Source organism: Magallana gigas, chromosome 2 (assembly GCF_963853765.1).
Source record: "Magallana gigas chromosome 2, xbMagGiga1.1, whole genome shotgun sequence".
Taxonomy (NCBI): Eukaryota; Metazoa; Mollusca; class Bivalvia; order Ostreida; family Ostreidae; genus Magallana; species Magallana gigas.
Genome location: NC_088854.1, coordinates 9178983 through 9191206, shown reverse-complemented (window position 1 = coordinate 9191206; position 12224 = coordinate 9178983). Strand labels below are relative to the sequence as shown.

Sequence of the window (12224 nt, the reverse complement as noted above, 5' to 3'; positions counted from 1 at the left end):
AACAAAAACGCATCATATCACAATAGGAAATGTTTTATTAAAAAACTCAATAAAACAAATAAATAATTTCTGACAAATGTCTAGTACTAAACCATTCATGCTGTAGTATTAAAGTACAAGTGTATAATGACCAATTTTGTGTGACATATTTGAAATAAGACATACTTTGTAAAAACTTCTCCGTGTGCAAATATTTCAGTTTTCAATTTCATTCATGAGCACATTAGAATGAGAAATGTTTCTCATGTTGGCAGATGGTTAGTAAGCATATACATGTACAATAGTGGCCATGGGGTTTTTGGCAAAGTAGTTTAAGGGTCATTGTATATTCTGTTCCTCTTTATGTATATTGGAGGTGTCAGTAAAACTTACACTTTTAAAAGTTGTAAATTGATTGGGATCGTGTGACTTCAATAAGCCTTTTATAAAAACATTAAATTGCTTAAAAACAATATTATTTTTTTTCTTCAATTTTTAAGATCCAATACAAGCATAACATAATATGTAAAAGAGAAAAAAAAATACATGCAAATCATACACAGGTCACTCAAGACATATTCTGGTGCAACTTCAACTCTGTTGCAGAGCCAATACAAGCATAACTAAAGTAGACAGCAACAAATACTATTTGCAAATATTACACAAGTCACTCACAGGACATTTTCTGGCGCAACTTCATTCTTACTACTACAAAATATAATTTTTAACTCAAATCATCTATGTTATCATCCTGAGAAGAAATTGAAGTTTGGCACATGTTGGCATAGACATTTACTGAGCGAAACTAACTAAAACTGTCCTAATGGGACTAATACCCCCGCAAGGCTAATTTCAAATGGGGACAAATAATTGAATTGAATAATGAAGGTTTGGAACACATACAAATAAAAAAATTCTAGAATTGTAAAAAAAAAAAAAAAAAGTTTGTTGACAAAGAAAAATTAAACTCAAAATTGTCAGAATTTCACTTTAAATACATATAACAGTAATACATTTACAAATTTATGTATCTGCTGATATTTTTTTTATTTAATTGTTTTAACGAAAAACCAATAAAATGACAATAACCCCTCCCTTTGCAGTAAATGGAAATAACGGTAGCCAAGCAATGCTCTTCTGTTGATAAAACTTTGAATATCTTTCTAATAAAAGTCTTGACAAATGCAATTAGTTGTTTCAAATTTTCCCCACTTTCTCCTGTGGTACAATGGAACTCCATATCAGAAATTTCCCTAAACACATGCTCCATCTAAACCATGGCTCAGATAATGGCCCCCTTGGGACAAATGAATTCAGCCACACTTGTCTTTGATGTTCTTATTAGCTCCTAAGAATTTATCATTGACAAACAAAAATTTTGCATTGTCAGTTGATAGAATACTTATAAAAAATAAATTTAGTTATTTGGATGTATTTATATAAATATATCTTAGAGTGTTTTAATACTATTAATTAATTCATAAAATCTGTAAGGATTACTTCCATTACTTTTCAACATTAGTGTACAATATATGGAATAAGGAAAATGAAAACTATCATAAAATCATTAAATCTTGTCTGATCTTAAAAAAAATTGCAGGTGGACATCTTCAGATGGTGATCAACATATGTACAAATTTTCAGACTGTTCCACGCAGTAGTAAAAAATTCTATAGGGGGGACAAAGTTGCATCTACAGACAGACGGACAGGGTGAAACCAATATACCCCAATATACTTTGTTTGCAGGGGTATAATTATTAACATACCTACTGAGGGAAACACATGGTAAATTCACCAGCTGAGCAACACACAAACACAAGATGTGTCATAAAACATCAAATACAAAATGAGAAAAAACATTGAAGTTATTAAATTACTGTGATGAATATTAATGTTAACCTCTGGAATATTCATCAAGAGATCATATTTGGTATACTACTATTATCCATAGAAGTCTTGATAGAGGAGAGCATGTGTCCAAATTTGGCCAGGTCTTCTCCAGCTTTTTTTAGAATGGCTAGTGCTTGTTCACCTATAAATGGAAAGTAAATATTGAAAAACAAATTCATTTATAAAATCCATCAAGTCTCTTAGCTAAAAATGATTTTCATACATTTGTATGGGACTTTCTTATAAAAAACATTCTTAGTTTAATACAAAAGAATGATGCCCTAACCTAAAAGGGAATTAGGTCTAGACTACAAGTTACTCAAAACAGAACCCCCCCCCCACCACCTGAATGAGAAATTTTTCTGGGTCCACACATGCCAAATACTGTAAACCAACTTTTATTTGCTACAATATTATTTTACGATTTACTGGACACAAACTGGTTCGCAACAACTAATTTTCACGAGTATAAAGGCTTATAAAGACCTCCATTGTTTAAAAACCATACGGTAAGTGTTGGTGGCAAGAAATATTCACGATGACGATGCCCTCAGGAACCTTGCGAAAATTTCTCGCTCGCGAATAAAAGTTGGTTTACAGTTACCAAATCTGAGTGAAATAGAATAAAGGACAAGACTATTTAAGTTTTTATAAACTAAATTAAAGTGTCCTTACTTGCAGCCACTGTGTTATCTCCCTTGCCATCTCTCTGCGGGGTGGAGGACACAATAGGTTCTAATTCATGTAGGAGCGACAGGCCTGTCTTATTGAAGATCATGGATGTTTGATCTGCCTCCTCAGGATCACCACTCCCAGATTTCACCTCTGGATACAGCCTATTCACCATGTCTAGCACTTGGCGGGCCCTCTCCAGGATTTCCTCTCTTGTATAGGGAGCATGGCCATACTGTTCAGGATTCGTCACATCTAAGATTTGTTCTATTAGGGGTTTTTGCCTTGGAGACAATGAAAGGGTAGTAGTAGGAACGGGTAACTGATTAAATGCATTGGTTTCATAATCTTTGGCAGTGAATTCTGGAAAATCCATTTGCAAATTTGAATCCTGTACAACTGAATCTATTGGAAGTTTGCTAAATAATGATGTCAAGTTGGTTGATGGTGGCACTTCACTATTTGATGTCACTGAAAACGGATTGCTCTGACTTGATGTCAAACCAGTGTCGGGATTGGTTGATTGAAGACTAGCAGTTTGATATCCTGTATCTTGATTGGTAGAATTAGGAGCAATGCCATGGTCATCCATTTCAATGTCTCCCATGGAGAAATCTTTTGTATGAACAAGGCTAGATGTCTTGATATCATCTGCAAAACGGATATGCTTTGAAAATTCCAAATTGGGTTCAAAGTCCATTGCTGTATCTTCAAATTCATGAAAAATGTTTCGCTGGCTTCTTCGAGCCAAATGAGATATTTTTCGAGTTGTAGTTGGCCTTCTTAGTGACTGATTATCAGATGCTAATGGAGTATTTATTTCTACATCAGAGTCGTCTGAAGGAAAATCTGCAATAAAATTCACTAACATTCCTTATTACATCCTTGAATATTACTTGATGTGCAGTCTAAGAATTTTATTGCAATGCTTTCGCTACATGTTAATACTGATAAATACAAGGAAATAGCTGCAGTAATGTAACCCTTTTTATTTTTCTTGTCTAATCTGGCACTCAGGAAGAGGGTTATAATACCAAGGGAATTCTTTTTCGATGTGAAACAACTTTTTAACATTGAGTGAGTGAGAATCAAACAAAAATAAAATAACAATTTAGGTATTTATAATAGATACATCACAATGGCATTTAAAATTGCAATGGTGTAATATTCTAAATGAATTATAATAAGCTGTAGTAATTTTACTACCTGGCAGTGGCTCTTGAATAAATGACCCCTGGTCATCTTCAATAATCCTTGGGTTGGCACATATGGGAGAAAAACCAGGACTCTGGAGAGACATCTTTGGCCTTGGCTCTGTTTGTGGGGTGATGCCTAAACCCCCTTTAATAGGAGACACCTCTGGGCTACTCAGGGATTCTGCAAATTCAGCACTCATGTTCTTTTGAACTGCATGTTCACCAAATATTTTTTCATGTGGAGAGAACAAACCTGAAGTCCTCTTGGACGCTTAAACACAAAATTCAGAACCAATGTTTTTGTCATCAAATTTTTGCAACACATTTTTGTTCAAATTCTGATGCATTTATATTCTTATAGATTGTCGGACCTGTTTGTTATACTCACAGAATCGCCCCACTCCGATGGGAGACAGTGCTGGAGAGCTGAAGAACTCTCTTTGCTGTTGTTTATCACAACAATCAGGAGTTTGCAAGCCTTTGATATTCTTTATTGGACTGGATGAAAAGTGACTCTGTAAATATCAAAATCGGTACATAATACTAACAGTATACATAGAAAAATTCTTGGTTCATTGTATATAGTGAATAAAAAGGAGAAACCAACAGACAATTGTATTGGGGAAAAAAAAATTGGAGACAAAATGTATTTCTCATTTCTTATTATTGAATCCCAACAAAATATGCTGGTTAATATAGCATTGAATGATGATTTTTTGAAGTATACAGTCTCATAACTGCAGCAGTGTGTGCATACAAATTGAGTAATGAGGGTTAGACTGTATACTTATAAAAATCATGATTTAATGCTTATATTTACATTATTTAAACTTCATGCCTTGTCTTAAAATTCCTATCTTATCCTAAGGGTAAGTTCATATTTATGGAAGAGCCACAGTAACAGCCACAAGCGTGAACTTTGATTTTCGCTTGTGACGTTGCAGTTAACAGCATTCAACATTTGTGACGTCATAATAAAACTCGTATTACAGTGTTATAACTGCCTAGCTTTCAACACACTTTACAAGCAAAAAATATGTGGAATGTAAATATTCAGGTTTATAAAACAAGTACATAATAAATTATTACACTGTGTTAAATACTAAATTCTTATTGGTTAAGATACACTTTATAATCTGTTCAATTACCCTCAGCGTTAAGAACACACTTGGCAACAGGTAACATAATGAATTGTTACATGCACATAGCTTATGCCCGTAGGTTTGCCTTAGAATTCACGTCATTCCTAAAGAAGTCAGTTATGCGTTTGAAATAATGCGAATACATAATAAAAATAAAAGCATAAAAAAAGTTTTCTTAAATATTAAGACATTTAGTATAATAAAATAAATGGTGCCTGTTTGGTAGGGCAAAAGTTGAAATTGACACTCATCGGAAACCACTTTCAACCTCCACTTTGCATTGGTCAACAATGTTTTATCTTGGGGGTGTCAATTTCAACTGTTACCCTCCCAAACAGGCACTATTTACATCTTTAAATTTTCAGCACAGGAAGAACTATACTTCTGCTGTTAACCCACGCTCATGATCTGAACAAATTCAAACCAATCACTTATCAGGAAGATTGTGCACAACTTTAGATATAAAGGGTCATTATGTTCTTGAGAAAGATTTGTAAAACAGACCCCATTATGTTTATTTTTTCACATTACCTTTTTTTGAAGAGGGCATAATCTTTCATTAAACAGACTTAAAAGCTTTTCATCCAAGGATGCTTTGTGCCAGGATGATTGAAACTGGCAAATTGACTCTTCAGGAGAAGTTGAAAATATTAAAGTTTCACTTTGATATGACTTGGCCTTATTAGAAAAAAAAACCAACATACTCTGCTTGGTGGCTTTAGAGGTGTGGCATGCTGGAAGGGGACCTCCACTTTGTCGGCTGAGAGCACCTGAGGGGAAGCACATCCATTGAAGTCATCTTCCTCCTCTATCACCGGGGCTGTTCTATAAACAAAAAGAACTATATATGATATTAGTCAAATTTGGCCCCCAAAATTCACTATTTTTAAAATGATTCAGGTACATTAACTTGTTGTGTTATTTTATAAAAGAGTTGACATGAAATATGTTTTTCACCCATTTATTTGATTTATATGCACTCACTGGCAGTATACGATGTCAAAAGTGACGCTATTTTTATAATTCAATCAAAATCAACCAAAAATTGACATTTTTCTTATCTTTTTTTCGAATGGGAAATATAGAGCGACTCTTTGAACAAGAACGAACTTTTTGTCACTTATAAGTATAGGAAAGATACATCTTTGGTGAAAATATTTTGTTTGTTCAAGTAGTCGCTCAATGTTTCCTTAATGAAAAACTGCCTCAAAACAAGCCGTTTTACGCTAAAAAATGAGAAAATGGCGGGAAAAGGTAAACTTTATGATGTCATATTTTTAAATTGTGGGCACTAAAATCAAAATGAAAATTATGAAAAAACTTCAAATGTATATTTGTACAAATAAAACAAAGAATTACAGTAAAATGACAATGTTCATTTTAGGGGGCCATTTTAGGCTCAAACCATATATAGTCCTTTTTTCTAACTATTAAGTTTAAATACATATCAAAATTTCACAGTATTTGCTGTGTGTAAGTCTGTTTTGTCTCCATTGTTTTGTTTTGAACATATTTTATTGATTAAACAAAAGGATCAGAAACAAGTTCTAACAACTTACAAGTTCCTCTCCTTTGTCTCCATTGAATGTAACATTATTCATGTACTATGTTATGAAAATATACTTACTTAACTGGACTTAAAGCAAAACTGCTATTATCTGGATGGGAAAAAAGTTTCCTTCTCAATGAGGAAGTGCTCAAAGCATCTTGGTTTGATTCCTTCTTCTGGGATGTGTCCTGGTTCTCTGAATCATCACATATCATGTATTCACCTTAGAAAAAGATAAAGATGTTAACAAAATACAAGAGGCTCCTGGGCAACAATGTCAACCTGAACTACAGTTTTTGAATCTCTAAATTTTTAATACATGAAACTCTCTCAACATATTAAAGATAACATAATTGAAAAATGAATAATGAGAAAAAATAAAAAAAATAAAGAGATATGATGAGGTTGCAAAATATGCCAACTACATGTAAAAATTTGATGACCAAAGACATATCAATTCGACAAATAATTGAAAAATACCAAAAACAGTTCAGAAGATAGATAAGAGAATTCTTGCACATTTATATCACATATTGTAGCATTTTTGTTTTTTAGAGAAGATTTTTTCAACATTAATTTTACTTCATTCTATGTTGAACTTAACCCCTCTTAGGGCCTCAGAATTGGCTTTGGGATCAGGGTTTCAAGAATGAAGAATCTACACTATATATGCTTGCATAGTTATACTAGAATCATAGATTGTAGCATTGTATTTTTTTGAGAAAATTTTTTAAAATCTTTTCCCTATACATTTCTACTTTAAATTTGACAGATGACCGAAAACAAGTGATTAAAATATCTCACTTTAACCTTTGGTTTAGGTGAGCTCAAAATTAGCTTTACTGGTAAAAAATCATAAATTTTATATAGCAATTAATTTTTGCTTGAAAAGCCATTTATAAATCATCAGCACCAACCTAGTACTTCTTTGATATCAAACCCTGCTGGAAGGGATAGCATTGTCTGAGCTGACGCTGTAAAAAGAAAAAGATTTAGAAAGTTACCTTTGATTTATACAGCAATGCAATTTGATACCAAGGTAAATAAAATATTAGATACCTTTGCCACACATTAGCACACAATTACATTAGATTCCTATTTGATGCCAGTACTTAATTTATTGCTTCTGATTTTTTGTGTCAGATCGCAAGAACATAAAACTCTTGCTCCAATTTAATATACGGTAGTTAACAACTATCAGAAAAACAAAAGCGAGATTTTAAAATCAGAGGGGTGCTTCGTGCAATTTACACTGTTATTTATTCCACGCATTCAATTAGGAATCTACAGTACTTTGCTTGAAAGAAGGGTATTCATCTTTTTTAAAATTGCATAAATGTTATTACATGTATGTGTATATGCTAGGTTAAGAGTAAAATTTATATCCCATGAGAGGAAGCACTGCACCTTGTGTTTTTCATGTACGGTATACTTAACATATTTACATCTATATTAGATTTAAACTCAAGTCTATGAAGTTAAAATAAAAGGGGAATGTGGGTATGAGTATGGCAGTAAAATTTATTGATGCAGCAGCATTTTAACTTAGAGGTCTGTGCCATTAACTTTTTTGTCTTAATTCTAGAGTATAATGCAGAAAATAGCCAGTGAGTCAATATGAATTAAGAGGCTAACCATCCTGTGTGATAGGAATCTTTTTAGCAAATGGTAGCTGTTTCTGAATGGATCCTTGAAGGTCTGGCTCAAGAGCTCTCACAGGAGTTTCTAGAAAAGACGAATTACATGTATAATGCATTTGTATTTTTTAAAAATAAATCTTTATTCCTATCGGTTTCAAATCTTATCTTTATGAAAAAAAAAGTTTCTGAACAGAATCAGTAAAGCCAGATAAAAATGTTTTTGTCTGTATTAAAAGTACTTTCAGAGTTAAATTTGGGTTTCTTTTCTTTTAAATACATCTATGTATAACCTACCGACAAGATGAGCGCCCCCCAAGGCATCTGTATTAGAATTCCAGGGAGAGGGTGCAATAAGATTGGTAGAGAAAAAGTTGTCTATAGCCTTTTGTGCCCTTTCCTCGACCTCTTTGTCTGGTCTGGATCAAGAAATAATAAATACACCTACTTATACTTTATTTCTCCATATGATGCAGTAACTTAATGTTTCATCTTTTCATGACTACTTTAGCAAGTATAAAGTTTGATACTTTCAATTTTGGCAACCAACCCTTTTTATTAGCCTGAATTTGCATTCTGTCAAAGTACCTCTGTATACTGTATATAAAATAAGATGTCAGAAGTCTATGCGAGATCAGCAGTCTTCTACCAAGTTTTACATTTGATGGTGTTTCTGAGTACATACGTGATTTGCTGGTACACTGGCATTTCGTCAATGTCTGCTGGGTGAAGTTCAGCTATGTGTTCTATTGACCAGCGGAAAGGTTTCTAAAATATACCATTGTTTTCATGCAATGGAGAAGGCTTACATAGGCATGGCCTGCTGCCTAATCCTTTTACGTAAATATATACATGTACATATATTTACATAATAAAATATGTTCAAATCAAATCAATTGTTTTCATGCAGAGACAGATAAAAACATAAAATTTTACAATGGAAGTGCAAATAGCTGTAAAAAATTGGCAATCTAGGTTTCACTTTATGAAAAAGATACCTATATATTCCTGTACAAATTATGTTCAACATCTCAATTTACTATGCAGCTTATTTGTGTGCGAGCATTGTCACAAAAATACATTGAAAATTTTATGCAGCTTCTGATTTCAATCATGGCCACCAAGTTTAACCACTGTGCCGACAAATATAACAATGGTAAGTTGCCATTAAAAAACTCCTAATTGAGAACCCTGTAGTATATGAATATGTGACATTTATGTAAAATATCCATAGAATCTTACTTTCTCATCTGTGGAGGGTGTAGATTGTGTTGTAAAGACCCCAGGACTCATAAACACTGGCCCATGCAACTGATCCAAAAGGGCAACATCAAATGGGTTAACTACCTTCTGTTTTTGCATGGAAGGGTGATGGCTGCCTGGAATAATACCAAGAATACAACACTTTTATCTCCAGTATCACTGCACTGCAGTGACTGCACAATTACATCCATTTAACATTTCTGTAGCTTTCTAAATTGGATATTAAAAATTTCACCTCAACTTTCTTTTTACTAAATATTCTCATACTCCCAACCCAGTAAAGACCAACCTTGCGGGGTCCTATGAGTGAGCGGGGATCCCTGGTCTTTGGTGACGGGGGTCCTGAACACAGGGCGGGGACTGATTCCGGATGGAGTGGCAGACATGGGGGTGAAGGAGTTAGGGTCGGGGGGATTGTAGGGACTAGACAGCACAGACCGCAAAAACAGCTCATTCCTGCTCCCTCCAAATGCCAGCTTATGCCCTGGACTTGGACTAAAGGGAAAAAAGTTCCATCTTCAGTCATATATTACAGTGCTATTAAATGAACTACATGTATCATAAAGTAATTCAGTCACATATTTCCAATGAACAATGATACATAAGGTAATACACATGCATGCATTTGTTTAAAGATAAGGTCACAATTAAATAATAATGATTGAAGAAGACCCCAAAGTAAAGAATACACTTTTCTAATAAAACTCACTTGTGATTTTATAAATGTTAAATTGAGACTGATTCACTCTTTGATAAACCATCAATTTTACATGTATTTGATGCGGTAAGGTCAGACTACCAGTATACTATAGTACCTGTATTTGCAGTTTAATAAACACAAACGTCAAGGAGTTCATAGGACGATGTTTTCCACACTACATGTTAAAGCAAGCATTGAATGGGGTTTCTTTTTTCCTTTAATCATCAGCATGGAATAAAACAACAACCATATGAAAGATTTCAGAACTTGACGTGCAGTACCTGGACATATGAGGATGAACATATCCAATTTTCTTGCCATGGGCTCCTGCAGTGAAGATTTTGGGTGTATATTTAGGACTAGGAACGTTGTTTCTGTGGAGACCCATGGACGGATCCAGCTTTTCTTCATCATCTTCTTCTTTTTCAGTTGGTAAAATAGGTGACGGCAATTTCAAGGGTGAGCCTGGGTCCATTCTTGCCTTTTACAATCTCTGCTATAAAATAAATCAAGCAAACAGTTACTCTTTTTATCAAAGAAAAAGTAATACAAAGTCTACCACCACATAAACAAACCTGTAGTTTATGTCAGAATTTGTCTACACTTCTAAGACATAATTTGAAAATATACTGAAGCTGCATATAATGCAAATGCAACGTTTTGTCAGAAAATGTGATCAACATATCAAAGAAAAAATGCAAAACAGAGGTATATAATTAAAAACATGTCAAGTTTTTAAAAATAACTGCAATTTTCTTAGTGATAATTTTTTAATGCTTCTGTGCTTAACTTGAATATAGAGAGGTTTATCCAGGGACATATATACGTCCCTGGTTTAGCAAACCAGCATGTGTGCACATATGTACTTGTAGAAGGAAAATTTTATGCATTGCTATATTAGTTCATGCAATGACGAATTTCTACACGTATGTACACAAATGAACACAAGTGTAGATTTAAAAGTACCAGTAAGATTGAACTTGTAGCTTATATTTTCTTGTAATCTTGTTAGCTATTCATTTGATATGAAGTACTGGTATAAACATGTATGTCCTGCTTTACACAATATGACACTGTTATTTTGGGGGGAAAGACAATTTTCAATTGGGAATGGGGGACAACATGCATGGTTTATGAAGTATTGGGATATTCAACTATATAGCTGGAAAGTAGTGGCCATATTTTGGCTATGTAAATTTCCTTATGAAGAAGAACTCTGTATAAAGTTATAGAAAAACATCAAGATTTTAAAATTTATGGATTTTTTTAATCATATAATTTATGGTTAAGAATTTCAGCTAGATCTGACGGGTAATTCGTTGAGCATCCAGTCCCCATAGCATATGATTGAATTCAGGACAAAATGGCAACAAAACAATAATTTTTCCACAAAATGATTCAACGCTGACAAAGTAAACAAACACTGTAACGAATCTACCGACAGACATGAAGCTACGATTCTTGATATTTGGTACAATATTAACTCACATAATCTGTTCATGCTTCTTACAACTTTTAAACTTTAAAATTGTTTACTTACATCTACATATTTATGATACGTCTAGCGGGTTTATAATGAAACTTCATGACAGCCTTTGTCGTAACATGTCTGGTAAAATAAATTCAATTTTTACCCGCCATTTCAGGTTGGGAAGTCGTTCTTAGAATATTCGATTCAACTGGCCGAAAGAGTAATAACATTAAAAAAAATGTCAAGTATTAACACCAGTGAGATTTTTTAATAGTTTTAGTAATTCAATGATTCGAAAAACTCGTTTTGAGGGCGAATTCCTTATTTTATTACAAAAGGGTGGGTAAAGGATGCTGATTTACTTTTCGCCCTGACCGTCTATGGTTCGCTCCTGTTACTAAAACAAAAAGATAAATTATTAAAATTTTGGACCATTCATTAATGTATCTTTCCTTTAAAACAGAATTATTTATCAGTTGAAGTACAGATAAGCATGTATATTAAAATGGCGTTTAGAAATTAAAACTTTTTTCCTCAGGCATACATGCACTTATGTTTTGTTTTGAACATATTTTATTGAATAAACAAAAGGATCAGAAACAAGTTCTAACAACTTACAAGTTCCTCTCCTTAAATATAACAATAGTTGTCATGCATATGAATATAGAACAAAAGAATATAATATTGATATACACAAAGAAATATTATTTAAATCTCAAGGAT

The 12224-nt window shown here is 33.3% G+C and overlaps 1 protein-coding gene across 2 annotated transcripts; it reads right to left on the bottom strand.

Moving 5' to 3' along the window:
* Positions 1–15: 15 nt before the first annotated feature.
* Positions 16–11692, bottom strand: LOC105348224 (protein aurora borealis). 2 transcript variants are annotated; one of them, XM_066074883.1, is made up of 14 exons: positions 11571–11692; positions 10312–10526; positions 9620–9825; positions 9310–9446; positions 8753–8835; positions 8365–8486; positions 8066–8155; positions 7348–7404; positions 6509–6653; positions 5586–5706; positions 4128–4254; positions 3750–4010; positions 2547–3392; positions 16–2013 (listed from the first exon to the last, which is right to left on the bottom strand). In XM_066074883.1, the coding sequence occupies exons 2-14, from the start codon at positions 10503–10505 to the stop codon at positions 1895–1897; spliced, it is 2508 nt and encodes an 835-aa protein (XP_065930955.1). In that variant the 5' UTR covers positions 10506–10526; positions 11571–11692; the 3' UTR covers positions 16–1894. The 2 variants fall into 2 exon arrangements, with proteins under 2 accessions (XP_065930955.1, XP_065930956.1); XM_066074884.1 differs by having other exon boundaries at positions 10312–10523; positions 11571–11685.
* Positions 11693–12224: the final 532 nt, after the last annotated feature.

What these genes read in the sequence shown, in the direction of transcription:
- LOC105348224 (XM_066074883.1), bottom strand. Translation starts at nt 10,505, where the DNA reads ATGGACCCAGGCTCACCCTTGAAATTGCCGTCACCTATTTTACCAACT. An exon ending in GATTCCTATCACACAGGATG is followed by an intron (nt 7,405 to 8,065) that starts GTTAGCCTCTTA and finishes TTCTTTTTACAG; the next exon opens with CGTCAGCTCAGACAATGCTA. An exon ending in TTTGCTTTAAGTCCAGTTAA is followed by an intron (nt 5,707 to 6,508) that starts GTAAGTATATTT and finishes TTTTGTTTATAG; the next exon opens with AACAGCCCCGGTGATAGAGG.